Here is a 22,508-nt window from a genome sequence, read left to right on the forward strand (position 1 = left end):
CCCAAAGAAACTGCCAGCCCAGCTGCCATTAAAAGTTGCACTGAGCTTTGAAGGGTACAACACAGCTCTTGGGTGAAGGGACATCTTTAACCAGGTTAACCACCTTCTCTCCCAAACCCCACTGCAGAGGTACAAGATCTGACTCTGATTTGGATTACTTCCCTTTCTTTGCTGCTTTTTTCTGTTATGCACACACTATTCTTTCTCCATGACTTTCTTGGCATCTCTGTTTTTCCAGGCTAGTCTGGAACCTGGGAAACTCAGTGATGTTTTCACATTTTCATTCTTCTCTTGGTGGGGATACCTGCAAAGATATTCTGTGTCTAACATATTCAAGCTGGGAAAACTCTGGGTAGATACAACAGTCTTCATGCTTTGCATTCAAGCAATGAGTATTGTTTTGGTTCCTGTGAACCTTTTCTGGGCCCAAAATGTTGATTGCTGTCTGTATTCAAACTGAAAAGACAAACCTCTTTTTCTGCATCTTAACGTTAACTTGTTTTTTCTCAGTTACAGCATGAGTTCATGCTTTAGTAAATCTCATTCTGAATACGGTGAAAATTCAGGTTGTCCTTCAGCTGTTGCAATGAGTCCAGAATTGGGCCAGAAAGATGACCAAAGGGCTGGAGCTCCTATAAGAAAGGTTGAGGGAGCTGGGCTTGTTCAGCTTGGAGAAGAGAAGGCTGCAGGGAGACCTCACTGAGGTTTTCCAGTACTTGAAGGGAGCTCACAAGCAGGAGGGAGACTGACTTTCTACATGGTCTGATAGTGCTGGAACAAGGGGGAATGGCTTTCAACTGAAAGAGAGGAGATTGAGGTTGGATGTTGAGAAGGAATATTTTACTCAGAGGGTGGTGAGGCACTGGAACAGGTTGCCCAGGGAGGCTGTGGATGCCCCATCCCTGCAGGCATTCAAGGCCAGGCTGGATGTGGCTCTGGGCAGCCTGGGCTGCTGGTTGGCGACCTGCACATAGCAGGGGGTTGGAACTGGATGATCTTTAAGGTCCCTTTTAACTTAACTCATTCTGTGATTCATTTCCATTTCCAGTGAGAAGTGCCTTTACTTTCTCCTTCTAAATCTGTACTGGATCCAAGATGGTTACCGATCTCACCTTAACCAAATGCTGCCCTGCCTGTGATGGGGCCACACTAAGAATGCACGACCATACGCTTGAGACTGGGAGAACTGCTCTAGCCAAAGTTTTTTTATGTTCACTGTCCAAATGAAAAGATGCATCTGAGCTAAGCGGAATTTGATTCTACTGACTGCTTTCATTAATGACTTGAATGATAGAACCAAGTAGGCTTGTCAAATGCGCAGTTGAGGCTGAACTGAGAAGTACATTGGAAGAAAGATTCATAATCCAAAGTCATTTGACAGAATAGAGAAATGGTTTGTAAAACATGGGGTGCAATTCATTAGAGAAAGAAAGAGAGTCCAGCAGAGAACAATAAGAAAAACAAAGATCTGGAATAAATGAGTCGGAGGAAAGACTCAAATAATTGTTTCTTCTGTAGAGAAGACTGAGAGGACATACAAAGGTTTCAGTGTGTAAGAGGAAGAACAATCTGATCTTGCTTCAGTCACAATGGATATGGAGAAGTAAGAGATTTAAGAGAAGGACACTGAGAGGCAATGTATCACATGAAAAAACAATGCAAGCATCAGTGAAAACAATATAACAGAGGAGACTAGAATCTCAAGGAGCAGTATGAAAAGCCAGACTGGCTTTCAAAGTGCCTTTGAACTTCCTAGATGAGGAACATCTGAAGAGCCTGCTCAGAAGTTGACCATGGAATGATCAAAGCCCCTGATATTCCACCCATTGGCAAGCTTTATCATCTACTACCACCAGCAAGAAGATAACGCAAGGAAATTCAAGATTAAATACCTCCATCCCAAATGCTGCTGCACTGAACTCTGTCCCCGACAGTGTAGTAATCCCCACTTCAGGTCTTGCATAATAAGGAGCTAGAGGCTGCCAGTTTTATCCATGGTGAATATTTCCTGGGGAAAAAAAAAGCCCACGACCTTACAGCTCTACCCTACAGATTTATTTCCCCATCAGCTTGCTATCTGTGGTGAATAAGGAACAGCCATCCAGTTCACAAACCACAGGCTAGGCTTCCAGCATAAACGCTAACACGAGTATTTGGGGAGGAAGACAATAACTCTATATCTGATAAATATTAAGACAGGAGGTGGCAAGTACCTTGGTAAGAATTTGGTTAAGGTAATGTCCAGAGTGCAATAGAACTGTTTTCACTCAGAACAAGCTTATTTGGGGACAAAAAAGTCACTTGAAAAATAAGATGAGTAGAATTGTGCTGGCTTGTGGAAGTAAGCTGGGTGAGGGCTCAGGGAAAGAGCTTGGCTTTGTGGTTACCAGTGATGGTTTCTATGGCATCCTGTGGTTCTCTTGGAGCTCTCCCATCCCAGTTTGATCTTGGTTAATTTGTTACACCAGATCTCATCCCTGCTTGGCTTAATGGATGCAGCGTATGGAGCAGGATAAAAAATAAATCCAGATCCATAGCAGTAGGTAACAGCAGTCTCAGATGTCAAGGGACAGTGAGACCATCAACAACATCCTAAGACAAAAAGGGACTTTAAAAAAAAGTGAGAAGTACTGCTATCCAGAAAAAGGTATTAAAAAATGAAGCATCTGTGCTCTGAATCATTACAGGCCTTTGACAGATGTGATCTTACCAGCCTCCCACTGTAGCTGCAAATAAAGCCCCCTTCTCTTTCTTCTCTCCCGACAAGGATTAATGAGTACTTGGGATAGCTCTCAGACAAGCAAGCAAAGGCTGTGAACCTTTTCCAATGCTGCCATTTATCTTGGGAAGACTATTCACATCATTTTTTTCCTCCCCTCCCCAAGCTGGATTATGCTCTGACCCAGCACATTAATCTCCCCAAATAAAGTAATAATAATAGGAGAAGAAGGAAAAAAAAAAAAAACAAACAAACAAAACAACAGAGAGGACTTGGACAATTGCCAGAAATAAATTAATAACCATCTCAAACAGCCCTGCTGTGCAGGAACAAACTGCTCAACTCCCCTGCCACCCATGTCATTTGTAAGCAAAACTATTCCCAGTTTAGATATCCCCTAAGTGCCCTGCCTGAGACTTTCATCGATTAATGATGGTATCTGCATCTACCTTCCATACCAGCAGCTGCCAGAAAGTTACCTGACCAAATGCCAGCAGTATACATTGCCACCTTTGCCACTGAAACGTAGACACTACCATGTGCAAGAATGCAGAACGTGGTAGTCTGCAAAATCTGTATATAGTATGTATGAAAGGATACCTTCAGAAAAGATTTTAGTGAGGAAGTTTAAAATGCTGGCCTGGTTTGTGTATGATTTATTGAAGTATTTTAATGTTTACTTAAAATATTTCTTCAACCATGATTGGAACAAATGTTATCTTCTGTGGTATCAGTAGCTTCAATTTCAAATTTATTTTTTTGACCCAAAGTGGAAAGTCAAGAAGATGAGCGTTTGCAATTTCTTCCTGTAAATACGAAATTTGTGCCTCAAAAATACCTACTGACAAAGCCAGCTCTGCAACCAGAGCAGCACCCACCAGAAAAGCAGTTATCTCACTGCTAGCACTTACTCCTCCAGCAATGCTTACCTCTCTCTCTAGCCTTCAATCACTTGCTGGCATTACCAAAGCCTTGCTCAGGTCTGCGATTTTTCAAAACCCAAAACCTACTGCCCAGGTGACTCTGATAAAATTTTATCAGAGGTTTTCTTATTTCTGCCCTTCCACTCATATTTCTGGCCGTACACATGTTGTAAAGATATCATGTTATCAAAGATACACATCCACGGATCTGGAAGAGAAGTAAGGCTCTTACCTTTGACTTGACAGCTAAGATGATCTTAGGCAGGGCAACAATCAGGCATTTCAGTGCAATGGTGAGATACTTCAGCACAAAGTCTGTGATCCCCACGATCCACATCAGGTCAAAAAAGTCCAATCTCTCAATGTTGGGCTTCAAAAATATAAGGCTGAAAAGCATGACAACAAAGTTCAAATAGCAACAAGGAGACTCTCATTTAGGCTTCTTGGTGCCAGCTCTACCCATCGTCAGCCAAAAGCATACAAACTCCAATGAACCGCAGTGAAGGTCTCAAGGGCAATAGCAATAAGTCATGCAAATTAGTCCCACGGTTCCTGTGGGCCTTTTGCCCATTTCTACCAAGGTCAGCAGGTTTGCCTGCTATCAGAACACAGGACCCAAACACGTACAAAATCCATTTGAGATTTCAAGCGTTAAAACCTGCAATCGACCGCTAAAAAAGAGCCTTTGGTCTAACAACAGTGCCTTCAGTCCTCCTTCAGTCCTGACTGTGAAAGCTTTTCGCTTGAGGCCTCGGTCAGTAGTATGATTCCTCGGACAGGAAAGTCACAGCCAAACTTAAGACCACCGCGTCTTCCTTCTCTGAAGCAGCCTTGCCACAGGTAGAGCTATTTCAGGGCAGCAATCCCTAAAGCTGTGCTTGTGAAAGGAGTGGGTGACAAAGGAAGCACAGACGGAACTATGGCAGAAAGGACTCCAGGAGGGCCGTGCTCTGTCAGCGGCTCGTGGGCTGCTAGTTAGCAACTCTCACCTGAACCAAAGCTCCAGAAAGGCAGTGGTCTTTGCTTAATGCTACCGACGGGGCTGAACGTCTGGTCTTTAAAGAAGGGGAGTCCAGGACAGCACAACCTCACATAGCCATGAGCAGCAGCTACTGACCCGAGCAGCAATGAGCTCTGGACTCTACTCACACTGAAAAAATAGGAATCCTCTTCCCAGTATTTCCCTACCAAAGCCTCATTGTAGAAAGCAAAAATTCTAAAAAAATAATAAAATAAATAAAATGAAAAGGAAGGAAAGGTAAAATAAACAACCCAGAAGGAGAAGCCTGAGCATGAATTTAAAATACTCACAACATTGGCACAGCACAACAGGTAAAATTAAATCCTAAAACAAAAACAGAATCAGAGACTTTACTACTATTTATGCACTAGAAACGAGTAAAGAGTAAGTAAATCAGGAATTGAAAAATAAATGAGAAAGAAGAAAAAAACAAAGTAGTTATTCCTAACATCCCAGGCCTGCCTTGTGAATGGGCACAGGTCCCCACGTGCACCAACACATCACTCGCAAGAATAGGGTTTTCCAGTAAGCCATTGCCCAGACTGTTTACTGTTAATTAACTATGCCCTAAACAGTGTGTAGGATGGTCCCAGATTGCTGAAACCCTTGTATTTCAGGAGACTTATATTTTAAACTATTTCTACTCGTGAGCTTAACCTTAACCTGCTTCCTAAAGCCACGTTGCTTCCCTACGGTGCAATAAATTTCTTCTTAGCACCTGCACACCTTTCTGCCATACCTCTTTCGTGTCTCCCATAAACTGCATGGAGATTACCCCATAGCTCACCACCTCTCATTCTTACCTACATATGCATAACTTCTCAGCTCTCTCTCTACAAACATAACTTTCCAATAATGAAACCCTAACTCATTAGGAGCAATCCCAAAAGCAACCAGGGGTGTGGGCAGACCTTGACTCCTCCCCTGCAGTATTTGTGGGAAGAATCTGATAAGCAGTGAACTAAGTGAGAGAAAAACAAACCTGAGAGCTGTCTAGCCATAGCCAACTGATGTATACTATGCACATTGTATACTCCAGAAAATACTTTCATTCTGAAATTCTAAGTTTCTTCCAGTGGGACAAGTAATATTCTAATTGGGAAGATAATTCATGCAGTTTTAACTAAGAGTGCCAAAACTACTTTCTCAAGTGACTGGGTTTGACAATTGCTTCATTTCTTCCCACTTATTCTACTAATCTCTCTTTGCTTAAGTATCTTTGCAGGGATAGTACTGAACCAAATCCATGGATACTAACTTTTCTGTATCTGAGAAGTGCTTCAGTCAGAATTTGAAAGTTGAGCCCATCTTAATCACACCAGATCCAGATGCCTCCAAGTGCTGAGTACAATGAGGTAACACACAACTGCTTCATGGCCAGCTTATCTCCAGTAACAGACTAAAAGCTGGATAGGCTAAAAAGAAAATACGACAGGACCAGTCAAACCAGTTGGTCCATTCTTATCTGCTTCCAACACCTGCTCTCTACATTCAGTCACAGTGTTCAAAATGGAAAAGTTCTGCTATGAAAAACTATCCAACCTGCTTTGATGCTTAAGAATTATATGTATTTCAATGGCAAGTGTATGTATTTCAAGCAGAAACTGTAGCACATCATCACAGCTGGCTCATTCAGACCTGGTTATGTCACTTATTGATAGGGGCATAGTCCACTGATAAACGTGATAGGCATATTCTTTTCCTCTGTTGGAAGGTACCACAAGGGTGTAACAATGACCCTTGTTACAATGACCCAATGCAAACACAGTAAGCATCCACACTTCCTGAAGAGTGAGTAGAAGTGGGCTTCCTCCTTTCCAACCTGACAATTATCACCTGCCTCCATCAGATGCAATGTAAATTCTGCCCACCTGTTGTACAGTTGCTGGGAGCTGAATGTGTAGAGCAAGTACAGGGTGTTCCCAGTGAGAAAGGCCAAGATCCAGAAGACAACCAATACTGATCTCTTCTCCTGAGCAACAAAAAGCAGAGAACATAAATTCCAAGTCTCGAGAGCTGCACTGAGCTTCTGACTGCTGAAAAATGCAGGGCCAACCCAGGGGATACAGGGATGCAGTTGAGAATTCAGTAATTAGTTATTTACACGGGACTAAGACTCACAAATAGGCTGTTGGGTAAAGACACTTAGAGCACAAGCAGAAAAGGCTCTCATCACCCAACCTCTGCAAATAGAGCAACTTCAGAGAAATTAATGCAAACACACTGGTGGAAATGACAGCCTGGTTTGCAGAACGCGGTGTTCAAAGTTGGGATCTTTCTTGGGACATCTAAATTCTAAATCAGGGATATTTAAAATGCAGTTTGAGACACAGTTTAAAGGAAGTCACTTCCATGTATTATACTGCAGTGCTGAGCTTAAACCTGTGTGGAATGGCACTTTGTGAAAGGAGTGTGTTACAGATCTACCCAAAGTCACCTAGAAGGCTCAGCTAAACCAAAGGTAGCATAGCCCACTGCTTTATGCAGCACATGAACATTGTCTGAATACATGAGGGCTCTGGAACATGTATTTTTGGCTCAAGAAATAATTAAAGGTCAAAAGAAGTACAAATTTTACATTTCAAAGCACGAGGAACATTACAGATGGAAGCTGGAAGGCAGAAGATCTTGTTCTGGGTCTTGGCCCAGTGTTATTTTGGAGAGCAAAAACTCTTGGGAAAGGAAAAAAAAGCAGCTTTATTAAGATGCATTAAGAATATAGCTATTTGTAGCTATTCAACAGCCAGGGATGTTAGGTTGAGATTTAAAGCAGGCGGATTAATGGGCACAATGCTAGAAAGACAGAGGTGCAAAGTGCAAGGCAACAGCAATCTATTACACAGCTGTGCAATTTATCTCTTCACTGAGCACTGTATCACCTTTATTTCACTGCTACTGGTACATATAAATGTATGCTTGTGCCACCCATGTCATTTCTTACAAAAAAGTGATTCTTGTTTTGTGCTTTTGGTGCTGTTGAACTATTTTGCTGACACTGAAGATTGTAAAAACTGAGAAAATCCCCCAGTTTCTTTATATTCTAAATGTAAGATCAGTACAGCATTATAGAGACATTAGCAAGTACTACAGCTGCAAATCCTTAATCTGAACAATTAAAACTAGAGAATAATATCTCATTACTATTTAATGAGATTGATTTCCACTACGCACAACAGGAAACTGAGGCACAGAGAAGTACTTGATGAAGCTCTGCCAGCCAGTGGCAGAGCCAGAAGCAGGTTTGCACCTCTCTGACTTTCCCTCTCTTGCTTTTTTTACGGCCTCCTTTCCCAAAAGCACCCGTGGGGAGAAGTAGGCAGCAGTGAGAATTATGCCATGGGACACATACTCTGACAGATCTGTACCTATATAACAGCATTCAACCCTACGTTGCAAAAGAATTTTCAGTATAGACATTTTGTGTACTAAGAGAAATATTGCTTGGGAGCAAAAGAAAGCAAGATGCTGTGCTTACCTTTAGAGCAACCTGCTCTCGGAGCGTGGAGTTGGCATAGGCAAATGTGCTGGCCATACCAATGCACACAGCAATCCCTGCAGGGAAAGGCACTGTGAGTATGTATGGCTAGGCAGGAGGAACTTCAGCCCTAAGCCACCTGATGTCAGCACCTTGAGCTCTGAAGAACAGTTACTGAGTAACATTCTGGACGCACCAGGAATTAAAATAAGTAAGCGACTGAAAAATGTTAGTCTGGCCTCACAAAATTCAAATACAAGCTGAACTGAAATGAAGACACCACAATGAGTGCTTGCCAGCCGGCCCAGTACAGCCTCTGCTAACAGCAGGACAACAGAAGTGCTGCAAGTTGTGGCTGCACTGTGCAAGCAGAGATCAGCTAGAAGACAGTACTACAGCAGCAGTTTGGCAGCTCCTAGAGCACAGGGCTCACTATCAAAAGGATAGAGAATACCAAGGTTAAAGAGCAAGACTTCGCAGACATAAATCAGTGGTGGTTTTGGGTTATAAGCAGAGTAAACTCAAGCATTACTGGCTTCTCTGTGATGATAATCTCAGCATGTTACACCCAGTAAGGATCTTCAGACATGCCACACAAACCACGTCACAGAAGAGAAGGATCAGGTGAGTGCATTTTACATGACCGCTGAAGGGCCGAAATGCTCAAGCTCCAATACAGAAACTAGAACAGACATATTCTTTAGGGAACTCTGAAGATGTCAACTGCAAGCTGTAACTGCTGATGCTGTTGGGCTTGATCCTCAGCCCCTATAGGAGAGATTGGGAACAGGTAAAGAAGGGATCTCCCACTTCTCAGGGTAGGAGCAGATGGGACTAACACAGATGAAAGCAGCTTTGGAAGTCAGGTGAAAAAGAAGAGCTGGCTATTCCATGCATTTTAATTTGTCCCCTTCGTGCTGTAGATGCTGCCACGGGGATAAATGCATCAGACATCCCAGCAAGGTAGAACTTCCTAACCGCCCTCCAGTCCACTTACAATCCCAGAAGGACAGCCGCTTACCAAGCTTATGCTGGAAACAGACTTTAGCCAAGAGGATGAGGATGAAGGGAAGGCCCTTCTGCAGCCAACCGACCACCGCTTTCAGCTCCGAAAGCGCCGGTGCCGGAGTCCCAGCCTGCTCCTCACTGCCCTCCTCAGCGTGCCCGTGTCTGTCCCCTCCGGCCATGTGCAGAAGGGAGGAGGCACGGTGATGGCTGTGGTGGAAATGATGGGGCTGCTGCCGGTGGTGAAACGGGGCTCCTTCCGTGCGGCCTGCTCCCTCCTCCCTCGGGGCCGGCATCTGAATGAACACCTCCCCACCTCCTGCCGAAGAGCCCAGGACCAAACCCGACTGGAACGGTGTGGCTGTGATGGATCCCGAGGGGATTCCTGCCAGGCCGGAGAACAGCTGCTGTGGTGAGGAAGTCTCGGCCTTCAGGCTTTCAAACACTCCGCTTTCATCCACGCTGGTTTCAGAACTGACCGTTTGGCTCCGGTTTCTGTAGAGGGAGGAGATGAGGGAAAAGTGATTCAATACAAATGAGTGCCACAGAACTCGTAGCCCCATCTGAGCAGTATCCTAACATCGCCTTCACGCAGTGCCAGGAATGTAGTTCTGCAGGTAACAGATGGGATTTGCTCCTGGAAAGCCACAGCTGCAGATCCAGGGGCTGGCATTGCTCACAGTGCACCAGTTCCTTCCTCTGAGGGTCAGAGCCCCCAGACCATCTCTTTCCCTTTGGAGGAACCAGATAAATAAGGCATCTAATATCTAATTCAACATCTATAGTCATTTTAAGATTTAAAGAAAAACGTATAAGGAAAAAAAAACACAAAAACAGACCTTCCCACAGCGCAACCAAGACAGGACTCATTACATACCAACAAATCAACCATGCTAACTCAAAGAAATGATCTGCCCCCAAGGGTGGTCACTGCCTGCCACTGACAGCAGTGCAAAGGAGAGAGGCAGCTGGAAAAGAGAAGTGTTGAGAGCTGCCTGTGTGCCCCTAATCCAACAAATGCAAAGATATATCCATGAATCATGGAAAAAAATGGTATATTTTTATGTTCTCATCAAAACAGATACGGATGTACTCATGGATGGACCAGGCAGTGGGCAGAATTGGTCCTGGCACTGATTTGTTACTCAGTTTGTTGCATAGATTATAGCCAGATTCCAAAAAAAGTTCTAGATATCTTCACCCTGTATCTTCACCTTCACCAAAACAAAATATGCTTTCTTCACCTGAGCCCAGTTCTGCAGTACTGAACATGTGGAAAGTCTGGATGAAAGGGGACAACAGAAGCAACACATAAAAAGAGTCCTCAGGCAGTAAACGCCCTGCAGACAGCAAATACCTCTCTAACTTGCAAAAGACGTCGAAAGAATAAAGAAAGCACAGCAAAAGGCAAAGCCCACAAGTAAGGCATGTTGCACGTTGCCATGTCTCTTGGTTTTAAGCCTTGGAGACTTCCAGCTTCAGAAATAGTGGTCACGAGCTGAGGCAGCACACACAGGGCCTTCACTCTCTCTTTCCCATGGGCTCAGCAACCTCCCCAGGTTCCCCACAGGGCACAGAGCACTGCCTTCATCTGACTTCAGAGACAGCTCCAAAGCTCTCTGGGCACACCTTCCCACTAAGTAAACTCCTCATAAGGCTTTTTATAGCTACACCCCATTCCCACTGTCTCTCCACAGCAAGGAGTCAAGTCAACAAGACTTCAAATTAAGCAGATGTTGGATCTCACACCTAGGGTCACAACTCAGGGATGTGGACACAAGACAGGGACAGAACACGACAGATCTGGGCCTACCTCTGGGAACATAAGCACATTGAGTGGGACAGATAAATGCAGAAGTATTGTTTGCAATATCACTACCAGGATATACAACTTTTCAGAAGGAAGGAACTAACCAGGCATATATTTAAAAAGAGATATGGATGAAATGCTGAGTTCAACGAAGTCAACCAAGTTACAATGTCAGTGGCAACAGCATTTCACTGCAGTTAGAAAACCTTCAGCCTACATCACTGACAGGTATTTACCTCTACCTGCAAAAGCAGCAGAAAATACTTAGTGACTGTTTGTGATCCAGATCTTTCACTTACAATCTCAGCTGAGCCAAAGCAATACAATTTCCTAGTTCTATCTTAGTCTCATTAATTAGATTAGTTTCTTCTTCAGAGAAAAAAAAAACGTCAACACTAACTCTGGGAAAACACAAGGGGACATTTAGCACCAGAACAACAAGAGTGGCAAATCCTCCCTTGTTGATGTTATAATCACAGAAATGAATTAGGAGTATTCTGCTTGTAAATATTCACACAAGTGAAGCTACAATGCAGATTCTGGGATGACATAAAGAATCACCCCAACTCTTTATGACGGCTCTGCTCATACAGATTGACCTTTCTGGAGTGGTAGTGCTCAGTACCCCTGCAGCACTGTGCTGTGGGTTGCTCTTCCAGGGCCAGGCGTTTGAGTCCTGCTGCCTGAGCCAGCTGTCTGCATATGTGCCACAGTGCATCGCTAAATGTGAAACATTGCAGTTGGCAGCAGTTGATAACCAACATGAAAGAGAAAAGTAAATCTGTCTCTAAACCCAAGCAGAAAACCTGGCTGTATTCCACACACAGGAAGTATTTGTCTGTCTCACTTCTCAGCTTTTGTCTTCTAAAACCAAGAGATGCACCACACACTTAAATCAGAACACTGCCACCTGCAGAGGAAAAGGTAGGAAAAACTGAGGAAGCACTCGAGGCCAGGCTGGATTTGGCTCTGGGCAGCCTGGTCTGATGGTTAGCGACTCTGCACATGGAAGTGGGTTGAAACCAGATGATCATTGTGGTCCTTTTGAACCCAGGTCATTCTGTGATGCTACGTACCTTTCAGGAGGAGCGCTGTCAGTGTTGCTGCTGTGCCGTCTCTGCATTTTCCTCAACACCTTGAAACACAGCACACTCAACATCAACGCTGCCAGTCAGCAATTCCAGCGTGACTAACAGACATCCACCGAGCCAGAGAGCTGGGAAATCTCTTCAGCTGGTGACATGGCTGGTGTAAATCATCTGCTTCTCTGCAAGAGAGGCCTGCAGTTGTTTCTCAGTACACTTGTGAAGAAAGAGCTCTCAGATGGCAAATGGGAGCACACGCAAACAGGTCTCCATGTTGGGCAGGAATGAGGCAGACCCCCTTCTGCAGCACCGTGCAGCTGTATGGTGACATGGCCTGCCCTACATCCAGCAGGGCAGCTCCAGCTGTAAGGTGGATGAGTGTGTGCTCTCTGCAGCCTTCCTCCTCTTCTGAAGAAACTTGCAGAGCAATAAAGAGCAAAACTGAGGGGGGAAAAAAGAAGATGTATAAACATTTTAAATGAAAAAGTACAATCAAGGCATGACAATGTTCTTTTAAATAGGCAGCCCATCCCTTTTAGGCCACACACTGCCATTAGCAAACCCTGTGCAGTGGTCAGAAATAATATCCATGTGCGCAACAGGAAACTGAGATACATTCAGCCCTGTATCTGTAGATCACACAGGTAAACTGTGTTGAATTTGTGAAAGGATGAGAAGAAAAGTAACACACAGACTTCCCACCAAGCAGGCTGAGCTGGGACAATATGGGATTTGAGTCATGAAGGACAGAAAACATCAGGGTTTTAACATGGGATACCAACTTTTGGACACTGCTTTAGATGTCCATAGAAAGACACACACATACATAAAATACACACAAGTAAACTATCAGCTACGGCAGAAAGAACGTAACTTGCAACAAATGCTATGGAAAAGACACAGGCAGCCATCAGGAGCACCAGAAATGTAACTCTAATCAAAGTATTCTGATAACCTAAATTACCAACACTCCCTTAAGTTCCCTTTTAACCTAAACAATAATTGACACGTGATGAAATGGCCAAGGTCCCAGGCTGACCGTGCATACAGTACTCTCCCACCAGTGAGCAACTCTAGGTTCACTGCTTGTAATGAAACCTGGAGAATCCCCCACTCCTTCCCAAATCACGAGAAGTCTCCCAGATTGTAACAGCAGGGTGAGAACAGCGTTTTAAATGACACGCAGCTCTATGGGGAAATAACTTTCTTTTGGCATCAGCAATAAAGGGGACCGTGACATGAATGTTAAGTATTGAAGACATGAGGCTCCAAGAGATGTAACCCATTCTATGGACATATGGTCAGGTACCATGTAAACTGATGTTATCCTGGGCAGTGTGGTTGACATGCCTGAGGGATGGGATGCCATCCAGAGAGACCTGGGCAGGCTGAGCAGTGGGCCCAGGAGAACCTTATGAAGTTCAGCAAAGCCAAGTGTGAGTTGTGCGCCTGGAATGTGGCAATGCTATCAGGACAAGCTGGGGGATGTATGGATGGAGCACAGCCCTGCTAGAAATGACCTGGGGGCACTGGTGGATGGCAGCTGGATGTGAGCCAGCACTGTGCTCTCACAGCCCAGAAACTGACCGTATCCCAGGCTGCATACAGAGCAGTGTGACCAGCAGGGCGAGGGAGGGGATCTGCCCCTCTGCTGTGTGCTGTGAGACCTCAGCTGCAGTGCTGTGTCCAGACGGGGAGTGCTCAGTGCAGGACAGACATGGGGCTGCTGGAGCACGGCCAGAGGAGGGCCCAGGGATGGAACACTGAACTACATACAAGGACAGGCTGAGAGCTGGGGCTGTGAGCCTGGAGAAGGGGGGACTGTGGGGAGAGCTGCAAGAAAGAAGGGACAGACTCTTTAGGGTCTGTTGTGACAGTACGAGGGGAAATGGTGTCAAACGAAAAGAGGAAGACTTAGGCGGGATATAAGGAAAAAGTTTTTTGTGCTATGGGTCCATGCTATGCTATGGGTCTAGTATTAAATGGGGAGGCTGGTGGCCTTGCATGTGGCGGGGGGTTGGAGATTCATTATCTCTGAGGTCCCTTCCAACCCTGGCCCTTCTGTGGTGGGCGGTGAGGCGCTGCACTCGGTGCCTGGAGAGGCGGTGCTGCCCCAACCCTGCAGACACCCGAGGTCAGGGGACGGAGCTGCGGGTGTCCGTGTGCACTGCGGGGGGGAGGACGAGATGGCCTTTAAGGGTCCCTTCCCACTCAAACCATGCTATGATTCCATTCTTCCGCCCCAAGAGACGCTCAGCTCTGACACCGACTCTTTCCGGGTTACTTTTCACCCTCCGGCAGCAACCGAGGTCCCACGGAGGTTCCCGCATCCCACGCTACGGAACAGCGGCGCACAACGAGCAGCTGCCGGGCCGTGCCGGGAGCACAAAGCCGCACCAAACGCCCAGCTAAGGACGCATCCACACGGACGCTCGGGCTCGCAGATGCCCACCAACGCACCAGCCCCCCCCTGCACCGCGGAACCCTTCCTTTCCTTTCCCTTCCCTTCCTCCCCCCGGCCGGACGCCCCGTACTCACCGCGCCGCCCGCCCCGCCCCGCCCGGCCGCTCCCCCTCCTTGCACGCACATCCGCGGCTCCGCCCCCCCCGCCCCGCAGCCGGCGGAAGCGCTCGGGCCGCGTTCCCCGAGAGCGGCGCCGCCGCGGGAGGAGACGGCGGTAGAGATGGCGGGCTGAGCCGCCATGGTGCCGTGCGGAGCCGTGCTGTGGCGGCGGCTGCTGAGGAAGCGCTGGGTCCTCGGCGTCGTCTTCGGGCTGTCCCTCGTGTATTTCCTCAGCAGCACCTTCAAGCAGGTCGGGGCTGGAGGAGGACGCGCGTTGGGGGGTGGGGGAGAGCCGGTTTGTCTGGTTGCGCTGACGTCTCTCCTTGCAGGAAGAACGGACGGTGAGAGACCGGAACCTCCTTCAGGTGCAGGAGCACGAGCAGCCCATCCTGTGGAAGGAGCAGTTCAGCTCGGGGAACGGCAGCCACCTGAGCAACCAGTGCCGCAATTCCGTGCAGGGGAAGCTGCTCATCACGGACGAGCTGGGTACGCTCGGTGCCGAACGCTTTGTTGCCTGCCTGAGTGCCGGTGAGGGAGCCTGGTAACAAGGGCTGCTCACAGGGCGCCTGACGGCCGAGCCTCGCCTGTTGATGTTTCCGCGGTTGTACCAATGTGGCGGGCGCAGCACCTGCGTGTGGCTGTGTGCTGCCTGCAGGGCTGCCTCGCAGCCACCGAACGCCGGCTGCCCTCACACAGCACCGAAACACGCGCTGGGTGCTTGCAGGGCTATTTGTATCCCCTGCAATGCGTTCCTGTGGTCAGGCGTGTTAGCAGGAGCAATCGAGGAAACCTGATTGGCACAATTAGTGCTCAGCCGCAGCTAACGAGCTCATCTAACGCTTGTAAACCCTGGGATATTTCTGTCGCAGGTTTTCAAATTAACTCCAGGTGTTCAGTAGGTGAAGCCTTTCCTGCCGTGGCACGTGCCTCGTGTTGCTCCAGTGCTGGGCTGTTCTTGGCCAGCAGTGAAAGGCTGGATAAAAATAATGCTAATAAAAAACAGCACATCTTTTATGCATCAATATTAAACATAGCACTCCTGAGTTAATGCTCTCTGCTGAATCACCAAGCTCTCTAGAATCAGTGGTGCCTTTCACAGTCTCGTAGGGGTGGTACAGCTTCCATAAGGATGCATGCTGTGGTTATGGGCTGTTGAGGGCTCCCATAAGCAGTGAACATCACAGCTACTCTGTTTGGCTGAATCTAAGTCCCTTCTTCATGATGAACCGCAAAGAGAGTTACCCAGATTCAGACCAGATAAAGGAACATCTGTCAGTCCTGTTCCAGTATAATCACCATGGTTACCCTTTCCAGTGACAACAATAGACTATGCCAATAAGATATAACTTAAATATTACGCACATAAAGAATGGTGCTCTGTATACTGCATTAATGGGGCACATAGTAGTTGTGCAGACAGCACCAAGCTCTTGTACAGCTCAGCTCTGTGTCCAAGTATCATTTCAAGTAATTGCTATGTAGGACTTCAGTCAAATTGAGGAGGATCACAATAAAACAAATCTGTCAAGCAGTACACTTCTTCCTATAGCATTTCCATAGAACGTACATGGAATAAGTCTTCTCATTTCTTTCTATTTTTGTTTTTTTTTTTTTTCAGGCTACATCTGTGAGAGGAAGGACTTGCTGGTCAATGGCTGTTGTAATGTCAACGTGCCCAGTACCAAGCTGTACAGCTGTGACAGCTGCCTTCCCAACGGCTGCTGCAGTGTGTATGAGTACTGTGTGTCCTGCTGCCTGCAGCCCAACAAGGTGCACAGGCTTTCTTTTGCTTTTCAGCTGTGGCTAACTCTTGCTTGTCAGGAGCCTTTTCCTTAGAGGGGACGGTTCCTGCTTCCTGAAGGGTGAGAGAAGCCTGTGGCAAGCTATTAATAAAAGCTTAACAAAAATAAACCAAAAAAATCCATCCTTTCCCCCTTGGAGAGAGAAAGTAGTGGGAGCTCTGCAGCAGTTCAGCTTTAGTGGCATTTATGTGTTTGCTGAAGGGAAGTGACCGAAGAAAAGCCAGTCAGTACAAGAGCTCCCCTGTATTCTGCTGGCCAAGCAGAGAAAAGAGCTCCTCTGGATTTTCTCTCTCTCCTGCTGGGCTGTCACGATGTTAACTTTGAGGTGCTTGCTAGTAAACAGCCCTGCTTGGAAGCTGTATTCCTCTGAGGTTTGAGCTGCGTAGGTTATGGTGGGTTTTGACTACTTTATTGAAATAAGGTCTTTTTTTGATTGCCACTAATATTTTCTTGCTGACCATTGTAGCAACATCTTCTGGAACGTTTCTTGAACCGGGCAGCTATGGCTTTCCAAAACCTCTTCATGGCAGTGGAAGATCGTTTTGAGCTGTGTCTGGCAAAATGTAGGACTTCATCACAGGTAAGGCACCAGGATGTGTAATATCTGAAAAGTACCCGCGGTCCTGCAATTCGTTGCTCTGTTGTGCTTACAAAATGCAGTTGGAGGTGTTGTGCAACTGGAATACTTAATAGAGCAATAGGGATGAATTGTTACCATCTAGTTACGATTCAATGTGAAAATGCTGCAACATAGCAACTGTAATTATACATGTGGGAGCACAGTGATACTTGACTACGGAAGGTACTGTACTCTGTGGAAGAGTTTGGGAAGTTTTTGCATGCTTGTACTCTGGGTTTTAACCCTCAGTGAAAGGGTATTTGTTACAGTATGTGTGAACTGTTTAAGTCTCTCCTTCTGTTCCCAACAGAGTGTGCAGCATGAGAACACCTATAGAGATCCGATTGCAAAGTACTGCTATGGAGAATATCCCCCCGAGCTGCTGCCTGTGTGAAAGCTGCATGATTTGAGCCGCAAGGTGAAGGAACTGGAGACTAGAATCCAAAAGAGCAAGACAACAGCTGCTGCTTTACAAGAGCCTCATTGTAAATGGTTTATGGTATTTTCAGTGGCCAACCCAGAGGTGTACAGAATAAGCAAGAGACTTAAGTTCTGTGGAATTGAATCTTGCTTTCTTCAGCTGATATTGTGCACCTGCTTTGGGGCACTAGAAGGGGCGTTCTTTGAATCACTCTTCTACAATAGCTTGTGTTTTAGGATGCATGGAGTGGATCTAGCCTATAAAATATAGAAAAAGAGTCTAATATAGCTTTGCAGCTGTACCTGTAGGCTCAGTGGTCTCTGCAGTCCAGAGACTTCCCAGAACGGCAGTAATAATGACAGAACCTTTGCTTTTAGGGAGTAAAGTGTGCCTGTTGTTTCTCTGGAGTGCTATCCTAATGTGCATGGTGTACACTACATCTGTAATTATGAATTATTTATTCAGTTTATATGGATTTCCAGCTGGAAGTATCGATGCTTTGCATAACTAGTTGTTGATGTCTTTCAGCCCTTGTTTCTTTGTATCATGTAAAAAGGATATTTTACATCCTTACTAAAATTGGTAGGTGCTTTTCCCTCCTTAGTCTAAAGGATTTATATTGGCTTTCATGGCTATAGTGCTTGTGTTCCCCTTAGTGACTTTAAAGCATTTGAAACTCCAATGGAGTTGTTATCTGTCAAAGTCCTCTAGCATGAGAGAAGAGCAGAGATCTCCCTGTGATGGGACCTTTGCTGTCTGTAAGTGCTTTCCTTAGTTCTCTGCAGCAGTTTGCTTGAGCAGGAGCACAAGCCTTGCAAACAGCTCTTTGCCTGTCCGCTTGCTGACAGGAAACAAAGAAGATTTATTTGCTTGAATTTGTTCAGGAGTCAGTAATTCAATTGTGCTTCACTTCTGGTTGTGCAGGAGGCAGAAGGGTGGAGTTCTTCCAGGATCCTTGCCTAATGAGGTCCTTGTTCATGAAGTAAATATGCTAGAATGTTAGAATATGGTGCAAGCCTTCTCTGAGGGCAGTGTGTTGTGGAGCTCGCTTAAACCATCAGGGTGTTTTTTTTACTTTGCTGCTCTGAAGTTTCAGCCTGATCAGAATGGCAGTAGAACAGAGTTGGTTCTCCCAGTTTTCTACAGTTGACTCCTTAAGTAAGGCTGCTCAGCACAGAGGAGATGGGTAGAGAACGTGTAAGATATTGACTAAATCTGTGCTTTCCCTACATGTCACTATGTGAAGGCCGAGCACCAGACAAAACTGGGCTGTTTTTTTGCTATGCAAAGCCTCATTTTCCCTGTTTTTACCCCAGCCATCTCTGTGCAGCAAGGCCACTTCAGTGATTCTGACTTTGTATATGCACGTTTAAACTGCTGCTTCCTATTCCCGGTCTGAAAGAAAAACAATCTACGGAGGCTTTATTAAAAAACAAGCGCTGTGGTGGAGTGTCCTTGTGCAAAAGGTACCTGTACAATGCTACAGCAAGGTATCCTATGTTTCCAGTTAAAATTTTTGTGATATAAACAAGTAGTGTTACCAACCACCTGATACAATCCACTCGCATTGTTTTCATTGTTCTTTCCCAGCACTCATCAAGTGAGACATTGGTTCTGTCCGCAGATCTCCTTGAAAGTCTTGTTTCTCCCAAGGCTGTGGTGTGAGCAGTTTATCCGGATGGAAACATCTCCCCTTTGCTGCCATCCTATGGCAAGTCGCTGCAGCAAGCGTGATGCAGGGTGAAGGTGCAATATGAAATGCTGTCTTAAGAGGGTAGCAGAGGTTACTCGCTTCTCTTTCCAGTGTTAAACAGATTCTTCACCTCCCTTCCACACTTCATAAGGGAAGGCCAAGGGGTTGGTCTTGTTATATTCCTACTGGGATGCATTCCCACGTGTCACATTGCTGCACAAAGATCGAGGTACTGATGGCTTACCCTGGATTTCTTTTCCAACTTGGTATTTATTCTTCCTCTGGTGATATCTCTGCCTTGAAGCAGTAACTGTGAGAAATCGTAAGAGCCAGCTTAATGTGGATGGCTTTAGAGGGAGTTCCTGCTCCCTCTCAGAGGGGTGTTCAGCAGAGCGTTGTAACCATTGCCCACTCACTGTGGCAGAGTGCATCTTCCTTCCCTGGTTGTTAGGCTGTTCAAGTCGTCTATGCTATGTGTTAAATCATTAAAAATGTATCTGTGTTCCAAAATACTGCTGCTTCCCGTGTCTTCCCTCGATCTACAACAGAACTTGATTTCTGTCATTTATAATAATATTAATACCAGTGAGAAATGGCAGCAACTTGCATCTAGTGAGGAGCAGGTATGATATTTGGCTATCCCAATTTGGAAGGAGAAACCTATGGCACCAGGGTGAAGTAGTGATCACTGCAGCTGCTTTAGCTGAACTTGAGTCTTTGGCCTTGAAACCACATGCTGTGCTGCTCCATTAGGGTGGTGGTAGGAGAACTGGATGAGTTGTTAACGTGGTGGACCAGAGTTCTGGTTTGAGGCCTGTACAGAACTTCTGATGAGTTGGGGGTGATGGTTTCTACATTTGCAGTCTCAGTCACAGTTGCAGTTTGTCACTTGAGCTCCTTTCAGTGCTGGAGCTGTAATCACTCAGAGGAATTTCAGGCAAATAAGCGAGGATTAGCGGATTGTCAGTTCTGAATATAAAGCAAATCCTCAACACCAGTCTTACTTCTGACATGCTTTCAAAAAGCAAATGCTTTTCTGACTGTCCTCATCATTTTGCTGGACAAACTTGAGCTTTAGGATTTGTTCTGTCTTGTGCTAGTCACTTAAACTGCAAACAGACTGGTTCCTTTAGCTTAGCTCCATAATGTGGTATTTGCTCTTTGCTTATTCTAGTCTAGAAGAGGTGGGGGAGGAAACAAAAAGAATTCTCTAACTCAGCAAGTCAACAAAAATGGAGTACAGCAAATTATTGGTGCTTTAATTAAAGTCCTTTACGTTGTTTTACAACCTGGAGCAAACAACTACATGCAGAATAGGGAAAAATGCCAACTTCAGAACCTGTGGGGACTGATGTGAGGGTACGCAGTTGTTCATTTTTTGATCAATATCTGATTAAAAAGACAGTTCTAACTAATATTTTCAAAGAAATCTGACTTGTGACAATGTGTGTTATCTACATGATGATTTCTGTTTTTGAGGCAATCGGGTTACAAGAGATTTTCTTTAATAAATCATTGTTCTTAGTAGTTTAGAAGTATAAGTCTTAGTCCAGAATTCTCAGAATGCCTTCAGATTGAAGTATGTTTGTTGCTGTGACCTGCTGCTTCACCTTGCAGCAACTGAACAGATCAATATGATGGGAAAAGGTGTTTCACCAGAGGTGAAATGACAGAAGGATTAGCATGATAGAAAGGTGCTATAAAAGAAGGGAAGAAGATTGCTCACCTGTATCAGAAGATTCCAGTTCACAGAGGAGAGCTTCACTATGGAGGAACCTTGAGGAAGAGCTCCTTCCCCAGCAGCAACCAGCCCTCAAATGAGGTCTAAGAGAGGTGCAGCCAGGCTCCATCCCTTCCTATCACACAGCTGAATTGCCTTCACCTGTGCTGCCAGGGCTGATGGCTCCTTTCCCCAGGTGCTCCATCAGTGCTTCAGGCCATGACTCAACAGTTCCCATACATACCTACAGCGTAACACAAAGTCACAGAACAGAGAAAACTAAAAAATTATTCCAGCTGAGAAGCTTGTCTTGTAGAAACCCTTCTAGTATGTATTTCAGCTAAGAGAACAGAATACAAATTATAGCTGCAAAAGGACTGGAGGCAGGGGTTGGTTCACCTGTAGTTTTCCATGGGTGAGATTACAGTTAATCTGTTTCTGTTATTAATGGTTGAACTCAGGGATGGCAGATGATTTCTTGTCAGTTTAACAAAGCTTCCAATAAAATGCAGCTCACATTTATCCAGTATGTTCTCTGTCTCTCTGGATGCACCTACAGAGTGGGAATCAAGGTGAATGCAGATCAGATGCCAACTGTTCATGTTCTGTTCCTGCCCTGCACAGAATCTGTTTAAGTTCCTTGGAGTCAGAAGACAACCCCACTCAGGTAGTTTGGATTGCTTCACATGAAGGGTCTCATGTGCCTTTTGGTACGAGTAGAATGGCTTGAGTTGGAAGGAACTTCAACATCACCTATTTCCAGCTGCTGCCAGGGCAGGGCTGCCTAACACTGCACCAGGCACCAGCTCAGGCTGCCCAGGGCCCCATCCATGGCCTTGGGCAGCTCCAGGATGGGGCACCCACAGCTCTGTGGGCAGCCTGGGCCAGTGCCTCACTGCCCTCCCAGTGGAACATTTCCCTGACATCTGATCTACATCTCCTCTCTCGAAGTTCTAAACCAATCCCCCTTGTCCTATCACTACCTGCCTGTGTAAAAAGTTGATTTCCTTCCTGCTTTAAGCTCCCTTTAAGGATTGGAAAGGTTGATGCTGTCTTCCGTGTGTGTAGGAAGTGACACTGTTGGGAGAAGTGGATGAAGATAGGCTGAGCACCTGACTTAGAGCCAATGTGACATCCGAGGCTGTAGGCATGTGCATCCGTTAGCTCTGTGACACTGGTGGGGCAGCGTGCCCGTCAGTCCCAGCTGCTGGAGTCTCATGGAGATGAGAATCAACAGCGCTCTGACTGACATCAATGCCGACGTGCTGCTTTATCTCACAGGAGATTTGCTTACTTGGAGGCTTCCTTGGTCTGACTGCCTGCTGTGGTGTTTTGGTTAAAACAAGAGTCCCAGATTCTAAGATGTAAGGGACAGGAACATCAAACATCCCCTCACACACCTCTGCTTTCCTCCTCCCTTTCCCACCTGCTCCACCAAGAGCTCTCTTTCTGCTCTTTGTCCCACTGTCATTCTAAACTCACTTTCATTTTCCTGCTCTGGTTCCTCTTGATTTTTTTTCCCTCAGGCCCTTACATCTTCTTTCCCTCCCCCTGCTTTGCTTTAGATCCATCTCACTGAAGGTTGAAACAGAACAGCAGGAATCTTCACTCCTAGAGGAAATGTTCCTTTTCCTAGTAAGCAAAGGTATTGCA

General features: G+C 45.8%; 2 protein-coding genes across 4 annotated transcripts in view; one reads left to right on the plus strand and one right to left on the minus strand.

The window, feature by feature from the left end:
• RNFT2 (ring finger protein, transmembrane 2) overlaps window positions 1-14,629 on the minus strand; it is a 28,090-nt gene extending 13,461 nt beyond the window's left edge. The window contains exons 1-6 of one of the 2 annotated variants that reach the window (XM_085238221.1): window positions 14,577-14,629; window positions 12,030-12,479; window positions 9,160-9,638; window positions 8,139-8,215; window positions 6,535-6,635; window positions 3,875-4,028 (exon numbers count right to left, since the gene is read on the minus strand). In XM_085238221.1, the coding sequence (XP_085094347.1) occupies window positions 3,875-4,028; window positions 6,535-6,635; window positions 8,139-8,215; window positions 9,160-9,638; window positions 12,030-12,112 (894 nt within the window). In that variant the 5' untranslated portion in view covers window positions 12,113-12,479; window positions 14,577-14,629. Of the gene's footprint in view, window positions 1-3,874; window positions 4,029-6,534; window positions 6,636-8,138; window positions 8,216-9,159; window positions 9,639-12,029; window positions 14,553-14,576 lie in introns of those variants that run through there. The other variant, XM_003211130.5, reaches the window with a different exon arrangement.
• Window positions 14,614-19,645, plus strand: SPRING1 (SREBF pathway regulator in golgi 1). Of its 2 annotated transcripts, none has more exons than XM_019621188.3 (5): window positions 14,614-14,850; window positions 14,930-15,128; window positions 16,219-16,370; window positions 16,869-16,982; window positions 17,332-19,645. In XM_019621188.3, the coding sequence occupies exons 1-5, from the start codon at window positions 14,740-14,742 to the stop codon at window positions 17,413-17,415; spliced, it is 660 nt and encodes a 219-aa protein (XP_019476733.1). In that variant the 5' UTR covers window positions 14,614-14,739; the 3' UTR covers window positions 17,416-19,645. The 2 variants fall into 2 exon arrangements, with proteins under 2 accessions (XP_019476733.1, XP_003211166.1); XM_003211118.5 differs by having other exon boundaries at window positions 14,616-14,850; window positions 14,930-15,086.
• Window positions 19,646-22,508: the final 2,863 nt, after the last annotated feature.

The sequence above is a fragment of the Meleagris gallopavo genome, chromosome 17 (assembly GCF_905368555.1).
Source record: "Meleagris gallopavo chromosome 17, MGAL_WU_HG_1.1, whole genome shotgun sequence".
Classification (NCBI taxonomy): Eukaryota; Metazoa; Chordata; class Aves; order Galliformes; family Phasianidae; genus Meleagris; species Meleagris gallopavo.

Coding starts and splice junctions, on each gene's coding strand:
- SPRING1 (XM_019621188.3), top strand. CDS start 14,740: ATGGTGCCGTGCGGAGCCGTGCTGTGGCGGCGGCTGCTGAGGAAGCGC. Junction 15,129..16,218: donor TGTTGCCTGCCTGAGTGCCG/GTGAGGGAGCCT, acceptor TTTTTTTTTCAG/GCTACATCTGTGAGAGGAAG. Junction 16,371..16,868: donor GCTGCCTGCAGCCCAACAAG/GTGCACAGGCTT, acceptor TGACCATTGTAG/CAACATCTTCTGGAACGTTT.